The following is a 14538-nucleotide window of genomic DNA, read 5'->3' as shown; positions in this document are numbered from 1 at the left end:
AAGATCCCACATCTCACCTCTAGGCTGGGAAGCCTAAAATCGAAAAAAAAATAAAACGATCACAGCTTCCCAGCCGAGGCCAGGGCGTGACGTCATAACATCGCGCCCGGCCTCCGACGATCATAGAGACTCCGGCGACCATCTGGTCTGCCGGAAATCTCTATGATCAGCATTCGGGACCGGCGGATCCGTTCTCCGACTCAACGATCGCATAGGTGAGTCAGTAGAAGCAACGGAGGGTGGCGGGAGGGGGGGACATCCCATCTCGCCGCCCGTATTCAGCTGACCCGCCACTATGATCGTTCTTATGGTGAGAATCGCCGGCTGAAAACGACAATATGATACCTGTAGCTGCACCCATCATTCAGATATATACAAAAAAAAAGGGGGGACGTCTTTAGATGTCCGTGCCGTCGGCAAGTGGTTAAATATGTACCAAGATAATTGCATTTCTAATTCGATTTTTATTTATGAGATCTTAGATTAGACTACAAAAAGCCAACACATTACGGAGGATTGTAACTCCTTCATCATGGCTAAAAACAATTAAAACCGATCATGTGCTTTTCATTCCCATGCCTCTCCTTAGCTGCATATCCTTTAGCTTTGCCCACACCCACTTTATCCTGGATGAGATCCCACCAACTATCTTCTCCACTAAACCTCCAAGGACAACTTTCCACCACAATTTTTTACATTGCTTTTCAATTTGCGTATCTCTTTTGTAGCGTCTTACACCCCATTGTAGCTGCCATCAACTTATGGGGACACATTATTAAAAGTGTATTTATTTGACTGTGTTTCCTTTACTAGAGGAGTAATCAGGAGGGCCGACGTCGTAAGGCCAGTGAGCAGCCGTCCATGAGCAGCCAGACTACGGAGAGCAGCTGTTCCACCCCTGAGCCGGGACACGAATCTTCTGATGAGGAAGGTATTATACAGATCTGAGTCCCTTCATCTTTTCTGTAATACGGTGATTCACGAACGTGCGTGTGCACGGCGCATGCTACGCGAGATGTGCGTAAGTTGTACGTCCGGCGTAAAGTTATTCCCCATAAAGGAGGTGCAACCCAGCAACAGACATGCTCAGGTCTGCACCAGGGAACACAAGCCGGCGTATTGTGCGTTGGACGTGTGTCTGGCTGGGCGTACGTTATGTTCACGGCGTACGCAGTGATCCGGCGTAGCTTAGGCAGTTTTGCCGGCGTGGTTGTGAGCAGGCGCATAGGGGTGCGTCCATGTCACGGCGCATGCCCAGTTTATAATACGTACCTGTCTGGCGCTCGGCCCATCATTTGCATGGGGTCACGCCTCATTTGCATGGGCTCACACCCACTTCCACCTACGCCGGCGTACACCTTCCAAACCCACGCCATGCTGGCGCAGCGTTGGGAGCAATGGCTTGCTGAATGCAATGCTTGCCTCTCTGCGTTGCGTTGGCATAGCGTATAGTGTTTACTCTACGGCGGCGTAATGTGCGCCTTGCTTTCTGTGAATCTGGGCCAATCTTGGCTTACACAAGCCATAGTCTGGTCTGAATAATGTGTCCGGGTTTCAGGCAGTCTGAAACCTGGACGCATGACTCCAAACCCAAACTGTCCCGGTGAATCCCGGACAGATGGCAACCCTACGTAAACCTGCCCTTTGTTTAGAAAGTTTGGAGACCCCTGCTATAGATCAAACATACAACAGAATACATGCATTACTTTAGCATGAATGTTTAGCATTTTAGAATCCTGAGAAGCCAACCAGACCTAGTATAACCAGCATTAGAGGTAACTTACCTGCACCTAGCAAAAGTAAAAAAATATATTATTTTTTTCCTCCAGCAGCTCCACTTTAATTGTGTTTTTTTATTTTTTTTTTATTATAACCTCTGTACACTTTTATTAACCATGTGTTTGTTGTTGAAAAGCTTTTCCAGGACCATGTTCACAATGTGGAAAAGAAAAGAACGAATTGAAAGAAATTCAAGCTGCAGTTTTATCTTTACAGAAAACCCAACAGGATATACACAGGTAAAACATATATTACCGATCTAGTATTGCTTCCTCCTCCACCATCTGACAAGGCACCTTATATACAGATTACTGGTCCAGAACTCTTCCTCCTCCATTGCCTGACAAAACACACACCGTCACGTTGTATATTGCTGACAGTGACAGCACCTTTTCTTCCTTCACCTTCTATCAAGCCACACACCATCATTTTATTTTATTTTTATTTTACACTTTACTGATCCAGCAATAATTCCTCCTCCACTATCAGAGAAGAAACATGCCACCACCTTGCCGCCAGGGGTGTCAAACTAAATTTCATTGCGGGCCACACCACATCAGCCTTATGGTTGCCCTCAAAGAGCTAGTTGTATCTGTAAGACTCTGGTCCAGAGCACCCCGCCACCCCTTACATCAGCTGTCAAGAGCCCCCACCATCAGAAATCAAGATTTCCACACCCTCCCTTACATCACAGTACACCCCCCCCCCCCCTTACCTTGCATTGTTTTGGGGAAGAGCTGGGAAGCAGAAAGTGCAGGGTCTTGAGGAGAACCAGAGGAGACCATTAAGACCAAACTCCAGCGCCCGAGAGAAGTGCACTGGGAAAAGTCAATCAACAATCTTCGGCTAATACAATCCAATTCAATATTGAGTTGGTCCACCCTTTAAAATCTATAATATATTCAACTTTTCTGGGAAGACTGTCCACAAGGTTTAGGAGTGTGTCTATGGGAATGTTTGTGAGGTCAGGCACTGATGTTGGCCTGGCTCGCAGTCTCCACTCTAATTCATCCCAAAGGTGTTCTATCGGGTTGAGGTCAGGACTCTGTGTGGACCAGTCAAGTTCCTCCACCCCAAACTCGCTCATCCATGTCTTTATGGGTCTTACTTTTTGCACTGGTGCGCAGTCATGTTGGAACAGGAAGGGGACGTCCCACTACTGTTCCCACAAGGTTGGGAGCATAAAATTGTCCAAAGTGTCTTGGTATGCTGACACCTTAAGAGTTCCCTACACTGGAACTAAAGGGCCAAGCCCAACCCCTGAAAACCAACCCCACACCATAATCTCCCCTCCACCAAAGGATTTGGACCAGTGCCCAAAGCAAGGTCCATAAGGACATGAATAAGCGAGTTTGGGGTGGAGGAACTTGACTGGCCTCAACCCAATAGAACAAATTTGGGATGAATTAGAGTGGAAACTGCGAGCCAGGCCAACATGTGTGCCTGACCTCACAAACATTCCCATAGACACACTCCTAAACCTTGTGGATAGCCTTCCCATAAAAGTTGAACATATTATAGCTTGTGGAGACTGCAAGCCAAGTCTCGTCCAACATCGGTGCCTGACCTCACAAATGTGTTTCTAGAAGAATGGTCAAACATTCCCATAGACATACTCCTAAACCTTGTGGACAGCCTTCCCAGAAGAGCTGAAGCTGTTATAGGATGGGCCAACTCAATATTGAAGCTAAGACTGGGATGCCATTAAAGTTCATGTACGTATGGGCCTCAGAGGACTCTACCAACGCAACTGTCTAACCTAAGTGGAATGTCTCAATAAGAACAATAAGAACCCCAAAAGCCACATGCAGTTCTCAAGCCACAGGTTGAGCATCAGGGCCTTACAAGAAAATAATGTTTTGTTATGGGCACATACCCGTTCATTTCATACTTCTGAATCTTTACCTTTTTTTTTCAGAAACCTCAACACGCTGACCCATCACGGCCCACTTTCCAAGTGCTCGCCTTCCAGTTCCTTGCTAATAACGTCCCGACACTGGCTGCTACTTTGCCTTTTTCTCGCCTGCCAGCTCTTCATCAACTTTGTGTTCAAGTAAAAATTTCCCAGGGACCCCAGGATCAGGCCAGCGCCATCCATCCTTGCCTTGCCCCAATGAACATTTGCAGGGAAAACACGTAGGAAGTTCTTGTTTGGGACATTCAGAAAGCACGTTGCCCAAGAAGCTCCCTACTAACGTGTGTGGAAGAAAAACATCAGCAAGAAGCATGACATTCAACAGCATGGCTCTATTAAATGAAAGACTTGTACTGTGTGCACAGGAGCAATGTATAACCCTTCTTTCTTCCATTATGTTTTTTGGTAAAAGCAGTGAAAGGAATTTGTGTATTGCATACCAGCCACTAAGGAGAACAATAATTGCCAAAAGTCACAGGGTTCAATTAGAGACCATAACACATGGATCCAATCATTGGCCAAATAATACAGAAGATAAGGCCAACTTAAAGCTTTAGAACGAAGCAGCATATTTTTTAAAACCAACATTTTATTAAACTCTGTGTCGGTCAAAGATGTACTGTGAGCACTAGACATGTGCACTGCCGAAAAAATGTGTTTGTTTTCATTTTTGGAAATTCGTTTTCGGAAATTTAAAATTTCCAAATTTACAGATTTTCACATTTTAGAATTCTTGAATTTCAGAATTTTCGAATATTGAATTTTTGAAATTTAGAATTTCCTAATTTCGAATTTTTGAATTTCCCCCGAAAGTCCGAAGTTTCAGAAATCCGAAAATTCAAAGATGTACTGTGAGCACTAGACATGTGCACTGCCCAAAAAATTCTTAGTTTTCTGAAATTTCTGAAATTCTAAAATTCAAAAATCCAAATTTTTACATTTCCGAATTTTAGAATTTCAGAATTTTTAATTTCAGAATTTTCAAAAAAAATTATTTCCTAATGTTTGGATTTCCAAATTTCCGAAATTTAAATATTCCAAAATTCCAATTTCCGAAATTTAGGATTTCCAAATTTACAAAATTGAAATATTCCGAAATTCAAATTTCCGAAATTTGGAATTTCCGAAATTCAAATTTCTGAAATTTAGAATTTCCAAATTTCCGAAATTTTTAATTTTCCGAAATTTTTAATTTTCGAAATTCGGAAACTAAAAAATGCAGAAATTCGAAAACTTTGAAGAATTTGAAGTTTTGGAAATCCCAAAGTTCGGAAATTCGACATTTCGGAAATCCGAAAAAATGGACCGTGAACACTAGACATGTGCACTGCCAAAAAATTAATTACGAATTTTCGAATTTCCAAAATTCCAAATTTCCGAAATTTCGAATTTCCAAATTTCCCAAATTTCCACATTTCCGAAATTTCGGGAATTGAAAAATTTGGAAATTGAAAAATGTGGAAATGAAAAAATCTGGAAATTGAAAAATTCGAAAAATTCATAAATTTCAAAAAATTCCGAAATTTCGGAATTAACGAATTTGTCAAAATTCTTTAAAAAAACGAATTCGGAACTAAACGAATTGCACATGTCTAGTGAGCATCCAATATTGTTATAGATTTCTAACATTGGCCGAACACTTGGTTTTACAACTAGTTCTAGACAGGCGCCCATCTAACCAAAGCTCACAGAAGGCCTAAAGCCAGAATCATTGAAAGGGGGCAAGATAAAAAACACCAATAATGCTGCAACAATATAAAAAAAAGGTTAAATGGGTGAAGATGTCCATGATGGTTGGCCAAGCTCATATACTTTAAGGTGCAACAAACTTTCCCACCCCAGCCAGAAACCGATGAGGTGCAATTCTTTTATTCTATACAATAACGAACAAAAAAAGGTTTCCATGGGTGTTGGGAAAGGCCGAGCAACTGCCATGCTTCCAGTGGTTGGGGCACCTTTTTTTTTTTAAGACCAAGGATAGGCAACCTTGGCACTCCAGGTGCTGTGAAGCTACAAGCCCCATGAAGGCAAGACTGACCGCCCCGGGCACGCCTTCCTGACTCACAGGATTTGTAGTTTCACCACAGCTGGAGTGTCGATGTTGCCCACCCGTTTTCTTTTAGAGCAAGGGGTACTCAGTCTCTTTTCTCATTGATGTTGGACGGAACGAAGTATCAGAGAAGCGGGACACGCTGTGTGCGTCCACCTAATGATTTCCGCTTGCCTGTTTTATCTGGACAGCAGCGGAGGACGTGAAATCAGCCACAGCTTACAGCAATTGTGTTCTCTGCGTCATGCTACTGTGCAATATGCCTTGGGTCCATCTCTCTTTTTTTTGCCAAAAGAATGGCGGTGAAGAAGTGGCTATATAAGACTCCGCTGTTTATATTGTCTGAATTATGCATAAGTCAAACCATTTTTATACACTGCCCAGTGTGCTCAGATGGAACATATTCATGGCATAAACCACTAAATACCTCTCACTGGAAATGTACTTTAATCCGCCCCGGGATCCTGTTTTTTCTTGCAGTACAGGATTTTAAATCATAATATAGCACAATTAAACAGGGTTTAGGAGGCACAATGTTAGTAAAATGGGTAAGATAACCTAACCTGCGGTCTAAGACACTTCAAAAAATGTGTTTATCATTTTCTAATTTTTGATGTTTGTTACTATTGTCTGTCTATTTTGTCTATGCAAGGAGGTTTTGCTGTCTCTGATTACTCTTCCTAGTTCCTTCAAATCTCACTAAACCTTTTCATTGCCTGCCCACCCTCCTTATCCATTTTCATGACCGGCCTTCTTTATTTAAATCTTGTTTTGGAATGCCTTATATCCCTAACTTGCCTGCCGACTCTTCTGATACTCTTACCCCTAAACTGGATGCCCTCCCTGACTTGCCTCTATAACTCCTACTCTTGGCCTGCCTCTTATTCTCCTCACCTTGACCTGTCTTCCTAACTCCTCTTTTTGTCTTTTCTCTTGATCTCCTCTTCTTGGCCCAACTCTCTAAACCCTCTTTTCAGCCTGCCTCTCTAACTCATCTGCAGAACCTACCTCTCTTACCCCCCTCAGGGTCTCTCCTCTCCTTTACATGCCTCTCTAACTCTTTCTCCAACCCATCTCCATGGCGCACCTCTTTAACTCCTCTCTTTGGACTGCATCTCTAACTACGCTCCCAGGCATAACACCTAAACTGGTCTTCCTAGCTTACCTCTTCGACCCTTGTAATTGTCTTTTCTGTCCTACCCCTTACCTTGGCCTGCATCTCTAACCCCTCTCCTAGGCCTCTCTAACTCATCTTCTTGGCCTGCCTCTTAAAGTCCTTTCTAGGACCTGCCTCTCAAACCCCTCTAATTTGCTTTTCTGTCTAACCCCTCCCTTTGTCTTGATTCTCTTAACCCTTTCTATTTCCTGCCGCTCTTACATCCTTCTTTGAGGTGGTTCTCTAATCGCTTTCCTTGAATCCTCTCCTTGCTTTGCCTTTCTGATCCCTCTCCTTGGATACCTCTCTAACTTCTCTCCATGGTGTTCCTCTCAGACATTCTCCTTGGCCTACCTCTCTAACTTCCTACCTTGGCCTGCCTCTCTAATTCTTATTCATGGCCTACCTCTTTAACTTCTCTCCATAGTGTTTCTCTCGGACATTCTACTTGGCTTACCTCTCTAACTTCTTACCTTGGCCTGCCTCTCTAACCCTTCTCCATGGCCTACCTCTCTAACTCCTCTCCATGGTGTTCCTCTCGGACATTCTCCTTAGCCTACCTCTCTAACTTCTTACCTTGGCCTGCCTCTCTAACCCTTATTCATGGCCTACCTCTCTAACGTCTCTCCATAGTGTTCCTCTCGGACATTCTCCTTGGCTTACTTCTCTAACTTCATACCTTGGCCTGCCTCTCTAACCCTTCTCCATGGCCTACCTCTCTAACTCCTCTCCATGGTGTTCCTCTCGGACATTCTCCTTGGCCTACCTCTCTAACTTCTTATCTTGGCCTGCTTCTCTAACCCTTATTCATGGCCTACCTCTCTAACTCCTCTCCATGGTATTCCTCTCAGACCCTCTCCTTGACCTACCTTTCTAACTTCTTACCTTGGCCTGCCTCTCTAACCCTTCTTCTTGGCCTGTGTCTCTTACTCTTCCCCATGGCCTACATTTTAATTCTCGTTCAGAAATTCCTTGAACCCTTACCGGGGCCTGCCTATCTATCGCCTCCGCAGGGTTTGTCTCTCTACCTGTCTATTAACTTTTTCTCATTCCCTTGTGTCTAACTCCTCTACTGGCACCATATCTTTTTCTGCAGCCCCTTAACTCTTTTGGATACTGCTTTTACAATACTTCCTCACCTTTCTTTCTTTCCTAAATATATCCACTCTCCCAAAAACTCTTTATGAAACTGTTTCTGCACTGCCTACTTAATCTTTAACCTGGACTGCCCTTATCTCCTAAATCTTTTCCTGCCCCTGTTCTGTCAATATCTCAAACCCATCAGAAACTCCAACCACGTCACTTCTGATTCATTTAAAACCTTAGTAATCTGAGATTTTGACGAATTGGTGGTTTTCTGTCTAACCCCTCCCTTTTTGATTGATTATCTTACCCCTTTCTTTGGCCTGCCTCTCTTACACCCTTTTTTGTGGTGGTTCTCTAATCGCTTTCCTTGACCTGCCTCTGTAAAACCCTCTCCTTGCTTTGCCTTTCTGATCACTCTCCTTGGCCTGCCTCTCTAACCCTTCTTCATGGCCTACCTCTCTAACTTCTCTCCATGGTGTTCCTCTCAGACATTCTCCTTGGCCTACCTCTCTAACTTCTTATCTGCTGGTTGGACACAACACCCACAACCGAATAGAGTCTGGTACAGGAAGACTGAGCTGTTTTGACAGCACTGCGGCTAACGAGGACAAAGTTGTCGCCTCCTCCGGGGAGGCCATTTTGTTGGCTAGTATAGGAGCGGAGTAAGAATCTCCGCTCATAATATCCTGCGCTGGACTCTATTCGGTTGCCAGTGTTGTGTCCAACCACCAATTTGTCAACAACTCCACTTACTGCTGGTTTTAAATAAACCGGAAGTTAAACGGTTGGAGTTTTTGACGGGTTGGAGAACTTGACAGAACACCCCACTTTTTTTCCCTCTATGCTGGCATGCCTAATCCCCCTATCATCTGGCCTGGTTTGCATGTTTTCTCCAACCAATTTACTTCCTAACTTAAGATCCCCTGTGCCTTTCTTATCCTGTCAATGCTTAAAAGGTCAACTTCTGCAAATATTGATATTTCAGTTTGGGGTGGAAACCATCGAATAGAATTTAGCTGCTGGCTTCTTACACCTTCAAAGGCTCTAGTGGTGGGATTTTTTTTCCTGAGGAAGCTTGTGTCTCTTCTTTGTGTCACTTCTTGAAGGCTTTATTAATGGTGTGACAATCTTCCAGTTGGACTCCCGAGTTGGAGTTTCTGGTTCTACATTATACAGGTCTATTTGTCAATTACAAGGCTGCTGCTATTGGCCAGAACTCACTACGGGACTCCCTGAGAGATATAAGTCAGCGACATCCTGTTCAACTTTCCAACTGAAGTACTATATTTAAGTGTGTGTGGGGGGGTGACCTTTAACCTATTGCCTGGTCGGCTTAAAGGGAAAGTATAGAGAATTCTCAGTGAGCACATATTTTAGATTCAAATTTTACCTTTTAAATCATTTTGGTTTTGGTCTTTCACATTTTTGCAAGCTTGCCCTTCCACGTTTTTTTCTGGATGAAAGCGGGAACTAGCCTTTTTGTTGTTAAATTCTGAGCGGACAGACTCTTTATTGCAGAAATACCGTGTTTCCCCGAAAGTAAGACCTACCCTTAAAATAAGACCTAGCGTTATTTTCCAGGAGGGCTGCAATATAAGCCCTACCTTGAAAATAAGCCCTAGTTTAAAATGCTTGTAGCATCCTATAATCCACTCTATTACAGGAGTATATAATGTACAATGTGTGTGTTTCTGTAATATAATTGTGGGGATAAGAGCTCCGTGGGACACAGAAGTGCAGAGCGGCGCAGAAACGCACACATTGTACATTATATACTACTGTAATAGAGTGGATTATAGGATTTTACAAGCACTTTAACTCAGGTCACACTGGGGATTCCTGTCAGGCAGGGAGAGAGAGGGGGGAGAGAAGACAGCACATTACATGGTAAGACCTACCCCGAAAATAAGCCCTACTGTGTCTTTTGTTGTAAAAATGTATATAAGACCCAGGCTTATTTTCAGGGAAACACAGTAGACATGCAATGTCTTTTCTGCAGTAAAATAAACCTACCTGCCTGCTTGAAGTCTTCCTTAGAATGTAGGTGGAGCTGAGAATGCGCATTTCAGTATACATTCGAGTACAGTGCCTGTGTGCTGTGTGCCAAGATAACTTCACTCCTGCGCATCCATGGGAGTTTTATTATCCCGCACTGGCCAATGAAGATGGCCGAAGACAGGTGTGCTGTTGAGAAATGCCCCCTGTCGAATAATGCCCGCCCGATACTGCGCATGCACAGAGATGACGAAAGCCTCCGAACATCGGAATTGACGATCAGCTGTAGACGGCGCCTGCGCACAATGTGCCACGCGCTCCCGATGCTCGTGCAAGTCTGCAATGGGCGGACTTGTTCATGATGGGCACGTGTGAGGGGCGGATGCCTACAGAAAGGGGCGTATTTTGGCCAGTTCAGCCAACTGAAGGGCAACACGTGTTGGAAGAATAGCAGAGATATATTTGTTTAGGAGATGTGTTTGAGTTTCGTGAAAAATTCCGCCCCCATCTTAACAGCAGCACTGCCCATCATTTCAAAATACGCCCCCTTCTGTAGGCATCCGCCCCTCACACGCGGACATCATCAAGAAATACGGCCCAAACTTGCTTGAGCATCGGGAGCATCTGGCACAATGTCGGCTATTATGCGCAGGCGTTGTCTATAGCTGATCGTCAATTCCGATTGTTTGGAGGCTTTCGGCAGGTCCCTACTGCGCATGCTCAGTACCAGGGGGGCATTATTCCACAAGGGGCATTTCTTGTCAGAACACCGGCACCCAGAAGAAGCCAGGGAGGAAGTGCCAGCTCTGGTGAGGGGGCACTCGTGCGTGGTCCGAGTAGATTTAGAGACCCCCTAGTGGGATCTCCTATTTGCGGAAATATCTCAGGAATGAACAAACCACGATTAAAAAGCTTTCTTACATTTTGTTGCAAAAAGGTTCAACACAGTTCCCATTTAAAACATTTACAATTATAATATTCCAGACACTCCAAGCTTTTCGTCCACCATATACGTGAATACGAAATTAACCAAAATTGTACAATGAAAATATAGAAATATCAAAAGCATTTGACACAGTTCCCCATAAACATTTACTGCACAAAGTAAGGTCCGTTGGCATGGACCATAGGGTGAGTACATGGATTGAAAACTGGATACAAGGGCAAGTTCAGAGAGAAGTGATAAATGGGGAGTACTCGGAATGGTCAGGGGTGGGAAGTGGGGTCCCCCAGGGTTCTGTCCTGGGACCAGGGTTGGGAAGTGGGGTCCCCCCAGGGTTATGTCCTGGGACCAGGGTTGGGGAGTGGGGTCCCCCAGGGTTCTCTTCTGCGACCGGGGTTGGGAAGTGGGGTACTCCAGGGTTCTGTCCTGGCACCAGGGTTGGTAAGTGGGGTTGCCCAGGGTTCTGTCCTGGGACCAGGGTTGGGAAGTGGGGTCCTCCAGGGTTCTGTGCTGGGACCAGGGTTGGGAATTGGGGTCCCCCTGGGTTCTGTCCTGGGACCAGGGTTGGGAAGTGGGGTCCCCCAGGGCTCTGTCCTGGGACCAGGGTTTAGAATTGGGGTCCTACAGGGTTCACTCCTGGCACCAGGGTTGGGAAGTGGGGTCCCCCAGGGTTCTGTGCTGGGGTCAGGGTTGGGAAGTGGGGTCCCACAGGGTTCTGTCCTGGGACCAGGGTTCGGAAGTGGGGTCCCCCAGAGTTCTGTCCTGGGACCAGGGTTGGGAAGTGGTGTCCTACAGGGTTCTGTGCTGGGACCAGGGTTGGGAAGTGGGGTCCCCCAGGGTTCTGTCCTGGCACCAGGGTTGGGAAGTGAGATCCCCCAGGGTTCTGGCCTGGGACCAATCCTATTTAGTTTGTTCATAAACGACCTGGAGGATGGGATAAACATCGAAATCTCAGTATTTGTGGGCGATACTAAGCTAAGCAGGGCAATAATTTCTCTGCAGGATGTGGAAACCTTGCAAGTAGATCTGAACAAATTAATGGGGTGGGCAACTACATGGCAAATTAGGTTTAATGTGGAAATTTTTGAAATAATGCATTTGGGTGGCAAAAATATACTCACTAGGGGGAGAACCTCTGGGGGAATCTAGGATGGAAAAGGACCTGGGGGTCCTAGTAGATGATAGGCTCAGCAATGACATGCAATCCCAAGCTGCTGCTAACAAAGCAAACAGAATATTGGCATTAAAAAAGGGATCAACTCCAGAGATAAATGATAATTATCCTGCTCTACAAGACTCTGGTCCAGCCGCACCTGGAGTATGCTGTCCAGTTCTGGGCACCAGTCCTCAGGAAAGATGTACTGGAAATGGAGCGAGTACAGAGAAGGGCAACAAAGCTAATATAGGGTCTGGAGAATATTAGTTATGAGGAAAGGTTGGGAGCGCTGAACTTATTCTCTCTGGAGAAGAGACGCTTGAGAGGGGATATGATTTCAATTTACAAATACCGTACTGGTGACCCCACAATAGGGATAAAACTTTTTTGCGGAAGGGAGTTTAACAAGACATGTGACCATGGGCGTCTGCTCCATAGGGCAAGGGGGGGGCAATTGACCCCCCCTGGAAAATCGAGAAGGTGTTGAAGAGTTTTGCGGCCACGGGCTGTCTGAGCGGTCCCGGGTTGGATGTCACACAGGCACAGCGAGCAGAGTGAAGCCGCCCCCCCTCCAGTGTTTATGTGTACACAGGGGGAGGGAACCTGCTGTGCCTGTGCTGCGCTGATCTGAGGTACTGAATGGGATGGGGGAGGGGGGTTTGTGCTGAATGGGGGGTCCATCTGTGCTGAAGGGGGGTCTGTACTGAAGGGGGGGTATGTGCTGAAGGGGGGTCTGTGCTTAAAGGGGATCCATCTGTGCTGAAGGGGGGGTCTGTGATGAATGGAGGGGTCTGTGCAGAATGGGGGGGTCTGTGCTGAAGAGGGGTCCATCTGTTCTGAATGGAGGGGTCTGTGCAGAATGACGGGTCTGTGCTGAAGGGGGGTCCATCTGTGCTGAATGGAGGGGTCTGTGCTGAAGGTGGGGTCCATCTGTGCTGAAGGGGGTTCTGTACATTCTCTGAGCTATTTTTAATGGGCATGGAGTGAAGCTGAATTATCTCAAGCGCTATTTCACACTGCCAGCTGGTCGCGTTATCGGTAAAGTGGCGCTTTACCATCGTTTTAGCTGCGCTATTCGGCCGCTAGCGGGGCGCTTTTAACCTCCGCTAGCGTTTGAAGGAAGGGTTAAATGCGACTGTGTATCGCCACTGCCAAAGCGCCCCTCTCTGAAAAAATTTCAGCGGACACCCATGCACGTGACCACTCGTTAAAATCAGAAGAAAAGAGGTTTAACCTTCAACTATGTAGAGGGTTCTTTACTGTAAGTGCGGCAAGGATGTGGAATTCACAGGTAGCGGTTTCAGCGGGGAGCATCGATAGCATTTTAACTTGCACGTGATTGGATAAGAAAATCAGCAGAGCTTCCCCTCATTTCAGATCTTCCCCCTCAGATTTACAGCGACTGCACCTCCAAGTGCACTTTCAGTGTAATTTCAAGTGCATTTTGCACTTGTAGTGCAAAGTGGATTTGCCTTTTCGTAAATAACCCCCAATGTATCTTTCCTCTCCTTTCACAGAGAGAGAGAAACATGGGGGCGGGCTTCACAGTGACTGCGAATCAGAGGCTACAATAGCGATTAAGTGACCCAGAACCGGGTGTTTTGGATCCCAATCGGTAGTACGGGATCTAGGACTCTCGGTGGGACCCCGGTCTCTGTGCTGGGAGCGCACTGTATGGCACGCTCCCAGCACAAAGGCAAATATGCGGACCAAGTCCTGTGAAGCCGCATATATGTATTATATCGCCGTCAAGTGGTTAATCAATCTTTGTTCATTCCTGAGATATTTCAGCACCGTCAAAGTCCCACATTTTGCTTTTAATATTTTTTTCAGTTCACAATCCAGGTATGTGGTGCTTGGTATACCCACTCACACTATGTTCATATTAACTTTTTATCAACAGTTGTTGAGATACAGTAAGATATCAGCATTGTTTTCAATGACCAGCAATGTGAGAAAGAGCAGCAAAGCACAACCATTGTGCAGTACAGCTTTCTCCATATCCATACAGTATATTGTCAAAAGTATTGGGACACCTGCCTTTACACGCACATGAAATTTAATGGCGTCTTAGTCCGTAGGGTTCAATATTGAGTTGGCCCACGAAGGAAAGGGAGTAACCGCTCCAGGTGGGTGTGTTGGGAAAATCAGCAGCAGTTCAGGAAATCAAGGGTGCTGGCAATGCACGAAGCAATTGATATGAGGAAAGACGGGATGGACAGCCGCACTTCAAGAAAAACCATAAGGTTGTCTTTATTGTAAAAAAATGATAAGAAAATGCACTACAAAACAAGCAGAACACAGGGAAAACAGCCTACGCGTTTCACACTCCAATTAGTGCTTAGTCATGGATGGATTTTTTATCCATTATGGTTTTTCTTGGAGTGCGGCTGTCCAGCCCGTCTTTCCGCATATCAATTGAGTTGGCTCCGCCCTTTGCAGCCATAACAGTTTCAAC

General features: G+C 45.5%; 1 protein-coding gene across 3 annotated transcripts in view; it reads left to right on the top strand.

Moving 5' to 3' along the window:
• The window catches only part of OSBPL5 (oxysterol binding protein like 5), a 145830-nt gene extending 141523 nt beyond the window's left edge, over positions 1-4307 (top strand). For 2 of the 3 annotated variants that reach the window (XM_040328047.1, XM_040328045.1), the window contains 3 exons: positions 814-931; positions 1916-2018; positions 3698-4307. In XM_040328047.1, the coding sequence (XP_040183981.1) occupies positions 814-931; positions 1916-2018; positions 3698-3836 (360 nt within the window). In that variant the 3' untranslated portion in view covers positions 3837-4307. The remainder of the gene's footprint in view (positions 1-813; positions 932-1915; positions 2019-3697) is intronic. The other variant, XM_040328046.1, reaches the window with a different exon arrangement.
• The last annotated feature ends 10231 nt before the right edge of the window (positions 4308-14538 follow it).

Source organism: Rana temporaria, chromosome 11 (assembly GCF_905171775.1).
Source record: "Rana temporaria chromosome 11, aRanTem1.1, whole genome shotgun sequence".
In the NCBI taxonomy this organism is placed as follows: Eukaryota; Metazoa; Chordata; class Amphibia; order Anura; family Ranidae; genus Rana; species Rana temporaria.
Note: the sequence above shows the minus strand (reverse complement) of the source record. Positions and strands in the feature narration are given on the sequence as shown.